The sequence below is a fragment of the Condylura cristata genome, unplaced genomic scaffold (genome assembly GCF_000260355.1).
Source record: "Condylura cristata isolate star-nosed mole 26May11 unplaced genomic scaffold, ConCri1.0 scaffold00005, whole genome shotgun sequence".
NCBI lineage: Eukaryota > Metazoa > Chordata > Mammalia > Eulipotyphla > Talpidae > Condylura > Condylura cristata.
The window spans coordinates 23,870,809-23,887,616 of NW_004567106.1; the positions used below are offsets into that span (position 1 = coordinate 23,870,809).

Consider the following 16,808-nt stretch of genomic DNA (forward strand, 5'->3'; position numbering starts at 1 on the left):
AGGACATGAGTCTGAAAAAGTGCTTTAATCCAAAATGTACAAAGAACTCTTAAATTTCAAAAGAAAACAACTAACCTGACTGAAAAGTGGGCTAAAGACCTTGGCAGATACCTTCCCAAGGAGGATCTACAGATAGCAAATTAGCATATGCAAAGATGTTCCATGTCCTGTATCATCAGGAAATCCACATTAAAACAAAAAGAGAACACTACACACATAATAGGATGGTGGAAATCCTGAATACTGGTAACCAAAGAAAGCTGGTTGGTGGAAATGCAAAATGGTACAGCCACTGTGGAAGGCAGTTTGATGGTTTCTTTTGAAACTAAACATATTCTTACCATAGCATCCAGCAACCTTGCTCCTTCGTTAAATATCAAAGGACCTGAAAACCTACATAACCCCCCAAACCTGCAGAAGAATACTGATAGCAGTTTTATTTCTATTTGTCAAAATTTGGAAGCACCCAAATGTCCTTCAGCAAATGAATGCGTCAAATTGTGATATACTGAAACAATATAATATAGTTTATTCAGTGATGAAAATAAATAAACTAGTAAATCATGGAGTAACCTTAAATGCACAGTACTGAGGGGAAGTTAATCTGAAAAGGCTACATACTATATGATTCAACCATATGATATCCTAGAAAACACAACAATATTGAGACAGTAGAAAGATGAGTGGCTGCCAGGAGTTGGGAGAGGGACAAATGAGTAGGTGCAGCACAGGAAACAGTGAAACTATGCGGAATAATACTAAAATGGTGGCAACATGTCATTATACGTATGTCCAAACCCATAAAATGTATAATACAGAGAGTGAGCCCAAGGGAAACTATGAACTTTGGGCAGTAATGATGTGTCAGTTTGCTGATTATACAAATGTACTACTTTGTGATGCTGATAGCGGTCTATGAAAGAACAGGTATATAAAAATATAACAAAAAATGTATAAGATGATTATGGAGAAATTTTAAAAACAGTATTAGAGATTTGAAGAAATAAGATCTCCTAGGTTCATGGATGGAAATGTTTATTTCCGAAGTGTCAAATTTATCTAATGATCCATAAATTCAATGTACTCTAAAAATCACAAAGTTTTCCTAGAACTTGACCAAAATAAATAAATAAATATAACTGAAGAGAACAATTAAAACAAGAGACTAGTTTTACCCACCCAAAGACCTATTATAAAACTTGGTAATTGAAAGCAGGTAGTGTAGGCAAGGAATAAGTTGATAACTAGGTAAATGGAATAGGGAGACCAGGAATAAATACAGGTACATATATAAACATCTGTGAGTGAGCTAACATCACTTTCAATGAATACTACTGAGTCAACTGACATAGCCTACAGAACATAAAACTTGATTTCCCCTTGACAATATATATTAAAATAAATTTCAGATGACTTGAAGTGCTATAAGTGAAAAAAAAAACAACTTAAAACTGTCCATATTTAGCTATTAACCTGGATACCCCATTTTCAGTAACTTATTAAGAGAAAATAACTGGAAAAGAGCAAAAAGATGTATGACAAGAAATATATCATCAGGTCCTTCTAATGTTAATTATATTATGGAAAAAATTAAGTAAATGTACAACCAAAAATTAGTTCAATAAGTTGATGATACATTTGGGTAATATAAGTGATAATACGGGTCTATAATATTTACATGAAAATGAGTCCTATAAAAAGAAAAGTATATGTAGCTACAGTAATTAAGACCACAGTATTAGTGGATACTAGTGGAATCTGTTTAATGGGAGAGAACATAGAAGTCAGAAATATATCCAAACAAGAACACTCAACTTATGTTGACTGAGATGCAAAAGCAATGCAATAGAGGAAACATCTTTCCAACAAGTGTTGCTGGAGAAATCTAGACAAAAAATTAAGTAAAAATAAGCAACAACAAACAAAAACAATAAGAACCTTGACCTAATTCTCACACCTTATATGAAATCTAAATCAAAGTGATCGTGGAATCAAATCTAAAGCTATAAAAATTTAAGGAAAAATGAGACACGGGGGAAATCTTGGGGACTTAGAACTAGGTGAACAATTCTTAGACTTAACCCAAAGTCATAAGCTGTAAAATAATAATAATAATAAATTGAACTCCAGCAAAATTGAAAATCTTTCCTCGATGAAAGGCTTTCAAATGAAAATGGAAAGACAAGTTATAGCCTGGGAGAAAATGTTTGTCAACCACATATTCAGTAAAGAATTGGTATCTAGAATACATAAAGAACTCTCAAAACTCAACAGTAAACAAATGACCCAATTAGAAAATGGGCAAATGACATGATCACACTTTCACCAAAAACAACATTCAGCTGTCAACCAACCACAAAAAAAGAAGTTCATTTATATTAGTCATCAAGAAAATACAAATTAGGACCTCCCTGGTGATGCAAGGGGTTAAAGCACAGCACTATTAAGCTATCACCAACCACTGCAGCATGAATTCCATCCCTGGCCAGGGAGCTGACCCACATAGCACAACAGACCTCTCCTGTCTCCCTACTGCTCCCCTCAGCAGTATATTTCAGTCAGTCTACCTGTTCAGCTCCCCATTCTGTCTCTGGTGAATCCTATCACCCCACGTCTTTGGCCTGGACCCCATAGTATTTTCACCTTAGTTATTATGCAAGAAGGACCTCCTTTCTGATTGTCATTCCATTCAGCACTGACCTCTTCCCTCCAAACCACAAAGATGCCTCCTCCTGACACTCCTCTTTAAGCAAGCATTTTTCTACCTCAGTGAGTCTCCATTTCATATTGAATTTCAGCAAAGTACATCTTTCTGTCCTTCAAAATGTATTTGAAAGCACCCCTCTGCTTTTTGTGTCGTTTCCATAGATTGTTTCTACAGGTAAGTTAGATCATATAAAAGGTTCTATGAAAAATTCTTGCTTTTAAGTCAGTAGACAAATAATTTTTTAAAAAATAAAACTACTTTGAGATACAAAATTCATGAAAACAAAAAACCACCTTTATTCTATTGGTTCTCTTGTCATACACAACACTACGTGGTTTGCTTTCTTTAATTAAAACTGTTTTCAGGGCCCTCCTTGATGGTTAGCCACAGCCGCTTGAGTGCCAGTTTGATCCGCCACCCTGGAGGTGACCCACATGGAGCAGCAGACCTCTCCTGGCCTGTCTGCTGCTCCCCTCAAGCAGTGTACCTCATCAGTCTGCCTGTTCTGTTCCCCACTCTGTATCTGGTGAAGCCTCTCACCGCCCCTGTACCTCAGGCATGCACCCAGCTCTGTATGAATAAATAAATAAATCTTAAAAAAAAAACTTTTCATGATCACAGCATTCTGCAAATATATCATTAATTATGAATTTCTTTTTTCCTTGAAATATGAAATAAAGCATGACTGAAAAACTAAATATATTACATGCAGAATAACTAATTTTTAAAAAACAATATTTTCTGCACTATACATAAAAGCTTCCTGAGACATAACTACTCACTACTATGATCTATAAAATAGCTCCACAGAATCAGAACTTTCCTCCAGTCCCAAGGAAGACTACTTACCAGACTTTCTTGCTTTCAAAGCAATAACAGCTGCTAGCTCTCTCTGCATCTAGTAAAATAATAGGGAAAAATAAAGTTAGAACAAGAATAAAACATCTATCAAAAGAAATAATCTGTTTTTCATATGTGACCCCAAAGCAGAGATGCTGAAGGTAAAGCTAAATTTTCTGCCACTTTTGTTTGTTTTTAATAATACAGAAAAATCTCTGCATAAAAATCTTAGATTAAAACTCTGGAAAATCCATATTGACTTATTTTAAAAAGAAATCATTTACCAAATAATTGGAAGAAAACATCAGTTGTATGCATTGTAAAAAATTGGTATTTATGCCACAATCATGGAAGTATCTCGAAAACATAACTACAGACATTCTGAAATACTACAAACAAGAAATGACTGAAGCAGGCATGATACCAAGTAAAAGTTATGAAACATTATTTATTCCTCAGATTCTAGTTCATACAGAAATTCTAGAAAAATTGAAGTAGGTAATCCTGGTATAATGGGGTTCTGCTCAATTATAATGAATGTTCAGTTGGAGCCAGAAAGGTTTACAGCAACCACTTGCATCATATATCACATAAAAGCAAGTGCTATTATTGATCCACAAGGCAGGTGAAGTGGGAGTAAATGACATAACCTTTACAATTCTAAGTGCCTTAAACCCTGCTTATTTGTCCAGATTTTTTTTCTTGTTCACACACTCTTTCTACCATACACATTTTGAATGTTTAATTCTTTCTCAAAAATATTCTCCAAAAGGAAAATTAAACAGATGGAAAAGATAATCAGTTCCTTTCAAAGAGAATATTTAAAAATTATAATATGAGGATAACCTTTGGGAAATCCATGTTTGGCAGCAATGAAAATTCCAAAATTAGCATGCTCATTCATCTACAGGATACAATCTTACAGGTTTAAAACTATGGAGGAGTGTGGAGGTAGTGGTGGTTGAGTTTGGAAGGGTCCTATGGCTTGTTATATTACAAAAGGTCAACACTTTGCTATTGAAATTCATCTAATTCCATTTATTTGAAGGCAAGTGCTAGACAATGGAACTTCCCTTAGGACTACTCTCACCCAGGTCAGGGATCATACCCTTGAAAAAAAAGCTTCCCTAGTACTGCTTTACTGCTAAGATTTCCCTGGCTGCCTGGGGTGAATGCCATTTGAAAGGGTAAACTCTTATCTAGCTGTTTCTATGATACCTGAAGACTCTCTCACCATGTTAGGAAAACGTTTTGTTTTCTAGAGCTTTTGTATTTCAGAGCAGTGAGTAATGGCTCACTGAGTAAACCTCTGCTGATTTTATGTATCACTACCACACACAACTTTTTCTCATGTTTCTCATGTCTTATACTGTGTGACAGTCATGACTTTTTGTCTACTAAAAAATGTTTTCTTTAAATAGCTTGGGCTTTCACTATTTCAGTAGTCCTCAAACCAGGCTGCACATTAAGATCATACTGGGGACTTTAAAAAGCTATGGCTATTTGGGAACCAAACACATCAGTATCTCAAGGTCAGTGTTTGCTGCTGTTACCATCACTAAGTGATTCTATTCAATACAGTATCTTAGTTTTCTGAAGACTGATCCTTTTAATATTATAACCACTTTGACTTTGTTCCCCTTCACCTTCACCACATTTTAGGTAGGAAGTTATGCTATATTCCAATCAAATAGTAAGATTCAACTACGACATTAGCAGCTTGACAGACAGATCTACTCAAGTACAAGGAAAACTGTAAAGAAACTGTTTTACTGCTGTTTTATTTTAAGATATCTTTTCATTTTTAATTATGTTTATTGAGGTAACATTGGCTTATAATTGCTTATACATCTTAGGAGTACAGGTTCACACCTTTGCAAATGTATTCATAGCACACCCACCATAACAGCCCCACCATAGTCCACTGAGCCCTCCCCCTCTCTAGTCCAATTCTTCTGGAAATCTCAGTTCTGCTTCAAGGGATAGCTTAGGTTTGTTTTTGTCATTCCTTTGTTTTATTTCTTTATATTCTACATGAGTAAAAGCATTTGATTTTTGTCTTTCTTACAAGGAAGCTTTTGAAGAAGTTTAACTTTAAAATATAGTCTATAAAAAGAACTGTATGGGTCCTCCCTTGTGGTATAGCGGGTTAAAGCACAGCAATAAGAAGCTACAGCCACTTCAGCATGAGTTCGATTCCCTCCTGCCCCAGAGGTGATTCACATGACGAGGCAGACCTCTCCTGACCCCGTCCACTGCTCCCCTTAGCAGTGTACTTAATCAGTTGACCTGTTCTGCTCCCCACTCTGTCTCTGGTGAATCCTCACCGCCTCTGTACCTCTGGCCTGTACCCCAGTTCTATATGCATAAATAAAATTAAAAAAAAAACCTGTATAATTCAAAATACATCTGCAGGTTAGGTTATATTTGTTTTTATGATTATCTAAAGAGAGGATAAATGAGGGTAGATAAGACAGATCTCAAAATTTTCCCTTTTTCCTGGTTACTTATCAGAAACATGTTGAAATATTTTGGTTTTCTATCTTGAATAACCAGCAGGAATGTTAAAAAAAAAATATCCCTGACATGCAACAAGAATCAGTCAGTCTTATTTCCAGCATTTTGTCTTCTTTTCTCTCTGGGACTTTAATAGGGTCTTCATGCTGAAAATCCCAATGTTTTGCATCAATGCCATCAACTCTGAGAGCCTCACATTGGGAGAGGTTAAGTGAGAAGACCTCAACAGGCCTTCTTCAGGAAGAGGCACTTGAAAACTAATTGAGAAGCTGGATACAAAAAGAGGACAGACCAGTGGCAGCAAAGGTTTTAGCTGATCCAAGAGCTGACCTTTTAAACCAATTTTGACGTACATCACAAATTTCCTGGAGACTTTGAGTAAATCTATTAACTACAGAAACGTTCAAATTTTTAATGGAAATGTTTTTAAAACATAATACTCATATTCTCAATTTCCTAAAACAGCTCTTAGCAGAAAACATAACCCAATAGTCTTCCCTGTTTTATTCCCAAACATACTCACTTTTGAACCTCTATAAATCTTTAAGAATTCTAGAAAATAAAATTGCTAAAGCAATCAACATTACTTCTAGATAAGTACCGAGTAGTGATGGTAGCAAGACTTTTGTCCTATGAAGGAATACCTAAGGGCAAGTAGTAATTTTCTTTGTTCCTCACAAGCCTGTATTCTTAGCTTCAGTTTATTACTTTGTCCTGGTGTGCCACAAGTCTGACACATGGAAATCTTTGATTACCTATTAATGTCAACCAATAATTAGAAAATTAAGAAACTTATCTGTGTATCTGTCTAGACACTACTGCTCTCTACCTAACAGTTTAACAAATACTTGTTTTTCCAATAAGTTTTATTACCACATCAAAGATATATTTGTTTAGCATGCTGAGATGATAAAACATGCTTGTGCTTACTCATCCATTTCGAGGCAATTAGGGGTACTTTTAAAATCTCTTATGTAGATGTTTTTGCTGAATATATTCAGATATGCCTATTAATATCAGTTTAACTTTGACAACAATTAGCCAAAGACAAATATATATGCAGCTGTGGCCTAAATGAAGAAAATGTATTGGAATAAAGTCCTACATTTAGATTTTTAAAGTCTACTATTTAGCCTGCTACACATACATACATATATTTTGACACTTTCACATTAAAAAGATCTGATATTTTTTAGTAGATTACAAGCTGGTATACATTAACAATAGAAATGAGACTTATTTTCTTTTTAGCACTATTACTAGAAGAATTACTTCTATGTTACAAAACCCCAATGAACTCCAGAAAGATCACTATCTGGATTGCACTCAGTTTGGAGTAGAATTTGTTTAGATTCCTGAGGAATAGATATTTATTTATTATTTCCTTTTGACTAATTTTCAGCTAACATAATCCCTTCCAGCTCCCTCCATATTGCTGCAAATGGCATGAGTTTATCTTTTTTGATTGTTGAGTAATATTCCATTGTGTATATCTACCACATCTTCTTGACCCAGTCATCTATTTTGAAGCATTTGAGTTGTTTCCATATCTTACCTATTATTAATAGTGCTGCAATAAACATAGAGGTGCAGGTATCCTTTTGAATTAATGTTAGATCCCTGATTACCTTAATACCATTTGAATTAATGGTAGATCCCTAGGAGTGGAACTGCTGGGTCATATGGAAGCTCCATTTTTAGTAGTTGAAGGTGTCTGCAAACAGATTTCCTTAGTAGCTGGAGCAGTTTGCTCCCACCAGCAGTATAAAAGAGTTCCTTTTTCTTCACATCCTCACTATTACTTGTCGTTTCCTATTTTTCTTTTTTTAAATATGTGTTGTTTGCACTGGTATAAGCTATCACCTTGTGATTTTGATTTGCATTTCCTGCTTATTAAATGAACATATCAATCTATGATCTTTTGTGGTAAAGGTCTCCCTCCCATACCACATAGTAATTTCCTATAGGTGATTTCCTATAGGGATGTTACATTAGAAATACTTGTATTGGAATGACTCCAGATTATTTAAGATACTTTCCAACTAGAAAGTCTACCTATAAAAATTGTTAATCGGTAAGGTTCCTGGAAGAACAAATTCAGAGCTTAGTATACACAAGCCTAAACAGGAATATGAAATTTCCATTTATTTTATCCCAACCTTGAAAGAAGTTATAGAATTCTAGTTGGTAAAGTCACAGCCCTCTATCTGAAAAGGCTGCTGTGAGAATTAAATAAGTTAACAGTGACTGGCACAGAATAAGTGCTGTCTGAGAGCCAGTGATCATCATCATCACCACATTATTATAACTAATATATTTGAGTTTTACAATAAAATATAACAGAAGAAAATAAGTATCAAGTCCTTAATTATTTTAACATTTCATGTTTTAGCCCTTTCTTTCCACCTAAATTATAAACCCCTTAGCAACCTGTAGTGCCAGCAAGGCACAAGGCAGGTTTGATGGATTCATGAGATGGGGAAAGGAGAGTTCTGGAGTCCTTAGTGGCTCTTTCAGGATTTTAATGATCTTCCTAGACCATCTGTAGTGAGGCACCAGGTGCAGTGTAGTCAGGGCTGCTGGGAGTGGGGAGCGGGGCGGGGGACCAGGAGGCTTGCAGGCATCCTAGCCCCTTGCAAACCTTTACTCTTTCCCTTGGAGCTCTCTCAGGCATTCTCTTGTGGTTCTGTCTCTCTGCAGTCACTCACCGTCTAATAGCCCTTCTGCCATCGCCATCTCCTCTGTCCTGATAGCTACAGCCTCCACCCAGAAGTATGCACACTTATACTTGCCCACACCATACTCCAGGTGTCCACCAGCAGTCACGCATACCCTGAACCCACACTCCCAAGCCCCTTCTGCATTCAAGGCTGTAGATGATAGATAGCCACAGAGGCTGGCAGCATAAGAACTTGAGCATCTTCATTTACCCCACATAACCCTTACTGCTTTTATTTATTATATTTCATCTATCCAGACACCCATTGCTACCAGAATAAAAGGAACTGGTATGGTCATTAAAAATTTGTGAACAGTGTTGAAAGTTTTTGCATTTTGAGTTTACTTTTAAAATAAACTTTTAGAGTTTTATAGACTTCTACAGCTTTTTAAAATGTATGAAAAACAGACTTTAGTCTTAGAAATTCTCTTTGAAGCCGCGCAGGTATCAATCAACTTAATTAGCTGTGGCCTGGCAGCTTTTGACATCCAAGAGAGAATGTTATTTCATCAGTCAAGGGATTGTGGGTATGTACTCAACAAGGAATGTGTATTAATTTTGTATTTCTGTCAGATCAAATTACAACCCATTTAGTGGCTGAGAATGACATCTATTTCTCATCTCGCATTCCTATAGGTCAGAAGTCCAGGTACATAGAGCACAGCAGTCATAGTTGGGCCCACTACACAGAGATTCACAAAACCAAAGAATGGGCAGAGCTACATTCTTTACTGAAGTTTCGGGAGAACATGTTTCTAAGCTTGTTCTGGTTGTTGGTAGAATCTAGTTCTTGTATCTGTAGGATGAAGGTGCCTTTTTCCAGGTTTCATCACCTGGAACCTGTCTTAGTTTTCAGAGGCCTTCTAATCCCTGTATCTGGGCTGCTGCTATTCAGAGCCAACAAAGCCATGCTCAATCCTTCTTACCTTCCATGACTTTTTTTTTGTTAAGATTTATTTATTTATGCACAGAGAACTGGGGTACAGACCAGAGGTGCAGGGGCAATGAGAAGAACTACCAGAAACAGAGTGGGATGCAGAACAGGCAGATGAACAAAGTACACTGCTGAGGGGAGCAGCAGGTGGGTCAGGAGAGGTCTGCCACAACATGTGGGTCACCTCCCGGCCTGGTGATCGAACTCATGATGCAGTAGCTTCAGATAGCTTCATTGTGCTGTGCTTTACCCCATTGTGCCACCAGGGAGGGCCCTGCCATGACTATTTTACTTCCACCAAGACAAGTTCTTTGGTTTCCAGGGCTCCTGGAATTAGGCTGGGTATACATAGGCAGTTCAGGTCTGCAGCCTTAATTATATCTACAGAATACCTTTTTCCACATAGTATAATATTTATAGGCACCCAAATAGTTTTCATCACCATTCTGCCTACCATAGAATAGTAATACACATTCCCAGAGCCATTCTGAAAACCTATCTTGCCACATATTTTGGGCATTTTATAGTAACTTACTAGTAAATTCTAGTCCTAGAACATAATTTACCTGCTATGGAATTTTCATCAGCTCCAACTTCTGACTACACATAATGAAACCAGATGACCTGAGAAAGTCTGAAGAAATTTCTAAATTGCTAAACCATGCAGCCATGTTTATAAGCTTTAATGATTCCTATAGGTTAAATATTAAAATACAATTTAATATAACTCTATAGGTCTCATTTCATAAAACTCTCCAAATAAAAAGAGAATTATATGATCAAATACAAAAACCGAACTATTCAGACCTATTTGGCAACTATGAAGTATTTTAAATAAAGATAATATGGAAAATTGCTTTTGAACCCAAGATTATTTTTAATTACTGTGGGCTCTTACTTAGTACTTCCTGTTTCAAGTGCTTCATCTGTCCAGTGTGAATGATAATACAATCTGCTATATGTGATTGAAATGTTATAGAGCATAAAAAATATTAACAGAATCACTGTACACTGGAAAGAAACAAGTTTTAGCCTTTTATCCATTTTCACACTTGGTCTTCTTAAATCAACAGCAGCATAAGAAGTTAACCTCTGAAAGCAAGTTTCTTCAATAATTTACCCTCATAACATGTCATGTTTGAGCTGTTTGTAAATCATAGAAGACTAAAAGTAATCACAATCTTAAAAAAATAAGGCATGCTAATGAAAATCCATGGAATGGTACGTCATGGAACCATATATACATTGTGGGGTAAATTTTAGCACTGAAAACATCAAACAAAAAGTGCAGATCACAAAATAAAGGGAACATTTTGTTTTGGAAAAAAAGTACACACATAATTAAGTGTTGCTAATGAACATGAGTGTTTTCATGTGAACATTTTCTTTGCTTTATTTGAGAAATTTAGAAAACTCAAGTAAAAAAAATATGTCAAATGAAAACTCATCTACAGTAGTGACCATTTACAACCAGGTTTACCATAATTTTGACACTAACAAATATAGAAATAGAATGCACACTTTTTCTTCTCAAGTTCTACAAGAAAATTTCAATACATTCTAATGTTTTACAACAATATAAACTAATAGAACTAATTTTAAAACTACCTTGTTCCATTACCAACCAAAAACTCAGGTGATTTTTACTTTTTTATATATTTCCTGGTCCTTTCTTCATGTATGGGCAAACTTTATAAAGCTGTAATGACCAATATATGAAAAGTTACATTTCATCTAAGTAGCTAAAAGAAGTTCTATTTTAAACAAATGTATAAAGAAACAGCTCTATAGAAATGTTTATGGATCACCTTTGAAGCTCCTTTAGTGTCTCTTAGGTAGCACCTCATAATAATACTTCACAAATCCAAAGACTGTCAATATGCAAATTCTTAGCTGAATGGTATATTTCTATTCCTTGTCAATAAAAATGTCTGGGCTTTCTATGTGTTGTGCATATCAAAATGATTTTCTTCACTCTGGGAACAGATACCCAAACACACCTAATACACACACATGCACACATTCTTTCATCTGCTATTCACATGGGATTTGTTTAGGCGTATTTCATTTTTGTATGTGTTCTACACACACACCTTCCTGAGAAGTTGCTTTAAAATGCATATCCCCCTCCTGGCTCATTTCAGCAGACAACATAGCGTGTATTTTAGCCAAATTCTCAAGGCTAGAGTTATATTAGACTACACATAATCCAGATGCACTAAGTTTATTTGGAAGTAGAGAATATATTTAGTAACTGATTTTTAAAAGTTGTGCTGTGTTCACCTGAATATTTTAATATTTGGGGATCTGTTCCCAAGATGAAGAAAATTGTTTCAATGTGCAAAAGACATAGAACACATTATCTTTATTGATAATGAGTAGAAATATACCATTCAGCTACATGTTCAAGTAATGACAGCTGTGGGTGTGTGAAGTATTCCTGTGAGAACCCCACTGGGGGAAACTAAAGAAGCTTGAGTCAGCTCCCTAAGTGGTTCTAGAGATCTACAATTAATCGCCAAGGCCCTTTGGCACTCTTGACTGATGAGGGTAGCTCTAAAGCACAATGAGGGAAGTTGCTAACAAGCTCCATGGTGCCTTAAAACAAGAACAAGGCATCCCACGCCTGAAATGTGTCACAATTCCTCTGCTGCTTTTTAACTGCTCATTGAAACCTGGTCTATATTCTGGGGTCTCATTTGACACTTTTTCATAGAACCCAATCTATCTGGCCCTTCCCTAAATTACATAGGAGCTTTTAAGCCACTGGAAGGGCTAAGCATGCCAAGCAGAAATTTTATGTCCTCTACAGATAAGAAATATAAGATAATAAGATGTGCATGGCCTTGTGGCAGCTAGACAGAAGGTTAGTCATTCTCTGGAGAGTAGCTTACTTTTATTCTCTGAACAAACATGCCTGTTCAGGTCTGCGATACACTAAGAAAAGGGAGATTAACTATATTCATGTTTTCCATTCCCCAGAAAAAAGGAGAGGCAGATAGCCAGGAATAGGTGAGTGGTAGCTTGTATTTTAGCATAATTTTTTAATGTGATAAAACTGTCACTAGATTATGCTCATCGTGCAATAAAAGTAACAAATTGTCTGTACTTTCACCAATCTAACACTATTTCTAGATCTTGCTAACTTGTCATAAGTCTCTTTTTTTTTTTTTTAAAGATTTATTTATTTGTGCATACAGAACTGGGGTACAGGCCAGAGGCTCAGGGGCGGTGAGAGGCTTCACCAGAGACAGAGTGGAGAACAGAACAGGCATATCGACGAAGTACACTGCTGAGGGGAGCAGCGGGCGGGTCAGGAGAGGTCTGCCACACCATGTGGTCACCTCCAGGGCAGGCGGGAATCGAACTCACATGGAAGCGGCTTTAGATTCTCAGTGCTGTGCTTTAACCCACTGCGCCACCAGGGAGGGCCATAAGTCTCTTTTTAAAAGTCTCCACAATTATAATTTTTAAAGATTCATCAAATCCAAGGTCACATGGTATTTCTGCTTCCTGAACAGGTACCAATTTCAAAGTTTCCAATCAAAAATGCTGTCCCTGTTAGTATCAGATACTGTTCAAAAGGAATTCCAAAGTCACAACTGAAATAGATTCATCAAAAACAAACCAAGAAAATCCTGGCTATTTTGCATGCTTCCTAAACATAGAGTAAATAGAGTCCTGTGAAAGGCATGCTTTAAAGAAAATGAAATTTCAGGTGAAAAATCAACTAGATGAGTGAAAATAGAATATGAAAACAAGCAATATTACAGGAATGAAATAGTTAACAAAAGAGAATCTTGAGAAGCTTGGATCTTTGAGGTTCATAGTGTCATGCTTCCTTCTAGTGACCAGTGGCTGCTCAGTAACACCCTTTGCCTCTGTATAAATATTTTCCAAGAAGTCTGTCTAAGGAAAAGGATAGAGGCTCAAGTTAAATGTAAGCCTTAATCAAAGTAAAATTGTCTGTTTTACTTGTAAAGAAGAATCCTAAGTGGGGAAAAACAAGACTTTTCCTTTACTATAAAGAAAGCAGCAAGGACAAATTTATAGGTGATGTGAGCCCAGGAGAGGTCTGTAACTGGAGTTACATCACAATTTCTGGACACTAAGCAGAGGAAAATGTGTCTGTGAAGTTGCTAACAGACAGCACTTTGTAATAATCACCTCCTTTTAAACTAGAGAGGTGGAAAAGAAATTCTATAGCAGGTCTCTTTCTCTTTAACACATATGTAACTAAGGCCAAATGGTTATATTGCTTTCAGACCTTAAAGAGCACAAAAGGAAATAAATGATTTAACTTTTGCTATACAGCTTGCATTTATAGATAAGTAACAGCAACAGCCTGGAGCTGGGCCCTAGGACCAGGTGGAGACTGCAAACACAGAAATAGAAGTGGCTACCCTGAGTCAGGGCACCTTGAAAGGCCCTGCCCTTCTGTGATATAGTCTTTTAAAGTTGATTTGAGTGCATGGGACCCTTACTCAGTCCTACAATTACTAGTATGTACTTCTTTTGATCTTTAGCATTTGGCTTCTAAATAACTTCATTTCCAAAAGTCTAGAGCCATTAAAACTTCCAAATAGGGCCCTCCCTGGTGGCGCAGCGGGTTAAAGCACAGCACTAAGAAGCTAAAGCCTCTTCCGCATGAGTTTGATTCCCGCCTGCCCTGGAGGTGGCCCACATGGTGTGGCAGACCTCTCCTGACCCGCCAGCTGCTCCCCTCAGCAGTGTACTTCATCAGTCTGCCTGTTCTGCTCCCCGTTTGTCTCTGTTAAGTTCTCTCACCACCCCTCACCTCTGGTCTGTAGCCCAGTTCTGTATACATAAATAAGTAAATCTTTAAAAAAAAACTTCCAAATAATTGTAATTCAAAAGGAATAAAAATTGGGATTAAAACCCTATGACAACCAGTCATATCTCAAGACAGTGAGGGAAAAATTCTGTTCCTCCATGTGCTCCCATACTTCTGCCTCTATACAGTAGGAAGTAGTTTCAGAAGACTGTCCTTCATTGTCCAATGTCTGCCCATTGTTCCTCAAGAATGAGGTGCAGGATATAGACAGAGGAGGGAACTGTTACTAGTCTGTAAGCATAAGTTCCTGTCATTGCCCTGTTTATCCTTAATCTGCTTCTCTATCTTTCTCCTGCAGACAAAACCAGAAAACCAAGCAAAACTGGTTTCCCAAGATGGAGGCAGAAGACAAGGGTTGAGCCACAGCCTGAAAAGCATGCCCAGAAAGCAGGACCACTTTTTACCATGCCCTTTCCACCAATTCTTGTCTCTTGTTTTGGTTTATGGGAAATCACCAACTCCCCCAAAACTCCTGTTACATATTCAACAAAAACTATACATATAAGCATGTCTATTTGCTTCCTGGGATTTCATCTGTTTCAAAATCTTCTAGAATTTATAGCAATTGCCTTCATATACAAGTTGGGTTTTCATTTGTTTAGCTCAGAGGTATTTCTCAGAGGACCTTATGAGCATGAATTCAGAGGATACCACTAAGAGCATCAAAAGCAGAGATTCTCCATTAAAGTTAGATGAACTGAACATGAGCAAGGAGATAGAGCAGACACATACAGAGGAATCTATTTATGTTAAAATTACAAACTAAATCTGCAGAAAATACAGGGTGTAAGATTATCTAGCTACTTGGTCCCATTGTAAAGATTTTGTGTTCATCTCCAATGATGGATCTCCCTGGATTTTGAACACCTGATTTGTAATTTTCTCTCTCAAGCAATCTCAGTCACTTCCACCACCAGGTTAATGTTTCATGACAGAACATTCAACACTGCTTTCTTTACTATGGTGATGGCCCAAGCAGCACAGAGGGCCACACAAATGGCCTTTGTAATTTCTACTGATGTAACTGCTTCACCAAATAGAACTAGAAGTTCTCCCCTATATTTAGTTCACCCTGGAATATAACAAAAATATATAAAAATCCATGGTATCAACTTTGAATACTCTCTTTGCCATGCACTGAAGGAGTTCATGTTTAAAAATGTTCAGAATTTCAAGCATAGGACCTGTGTCATTCAGGGGTCCTTTTCGGTCTGCCAGTTTTCTCAGACCCCTTAATGAATGAAAAGGAAAAGAAGTTCAAATGAACAAAACTTGTAAGGTGAGAAGATAATAGAAAAGAAGCTAGGGCTGTAAGATAGAAGTGGTATGTACAACAAGGAAAGTTAGACCATTTCCAGACAATAATGCCCAGAGTGTTCCTGTAGACTTTCTAATGAATGGAGTCTATTATAGTCATATTTTCCCCTTAAATTTAAAACTTCTTACAGGTTTATTGTTTAGTGAATTAAGAAACCTAGATGTTGCCTAGTCCAACCAATCAACTTGGCCAAGCTCACAGTAATGTAAGAATTGAAACCTAAGGTCCTTTATCTGAGTACAATGCTATATTCATGATTCCAGGTGAATCAGTGATCAATTGTCCTTTATTCAAATTTCTAAAACTACTCCTACACCTACCTTTAATTTACTCAGGCCTTTAGAGATTTTTCTAGTAATAGTGCCTCAACCAAATATACAGCAAACATTTTGCTGTCTTTCCTCCCATTTTAGAGGTTCTCTTGAATCTGAATTTGCAAATAAAAACTAATTTAGTTATTTCCACACCTCTCAATTTCCTCTTCCTGTGGTGGGGGGGGGGAGGGAGGAGCTCTTTCAGGGTCCATATTCCATTCTGCTCTAACTGGTTCTCATAACTTTAGTCCTGACCTCTCTGAGCTCCTGATTCTAGATATCTCCCCATTATTTTATTTTCCTACCTCTTCAAACTCTATATGTTCAAAACGATAATCACCTTTCTCAACTTCCTAAGAATATTACAGTGATTTTCTATGAATACAGTTCAAAACTTTAGTTATTTTATACCTTATCTATTCTTACACAACCCCATTAATTTTTTTTTTAATTATTTGTACTTTTTTTTTTCAAGATTTATTTATTTATTCGTACAGAACTGGGGTACAGGCCAGAGATGCAGAGGGTGAGAGGATTCACCAGAGACAGAGTGGGGTACAGAACAGGCAGATCGACAAAGTATACTGCTGAGGGGAGCAGCGGG

The 16,808-nt window shown here is 36.7% G+C and overlaps 1 protein-coding gene across 1 annotated transcript in view; it reads right to left on the bottom strand.

Moving 5' to 3' along the window:
• Positions 1 to 16,808, bottom strand: part of RAPGEF5 (Rap guanine nucleotide exchange factor (GEF) 5) — a 155,243-nt gene that overhangs the window by 116,780 nt on the left and 21,655 nt on the right. The window contains exon 5 of the mRNA XM_012721031.1: positions 3,557 to 3,605. Coding sequence (XP_012576485.1) covers positions 3,557 to 3,605 — 49 coding nt within the window. The remainder of the gene's footprint in view (positions 1 to 3,556; positions 3,606 to 16,808) is intronic.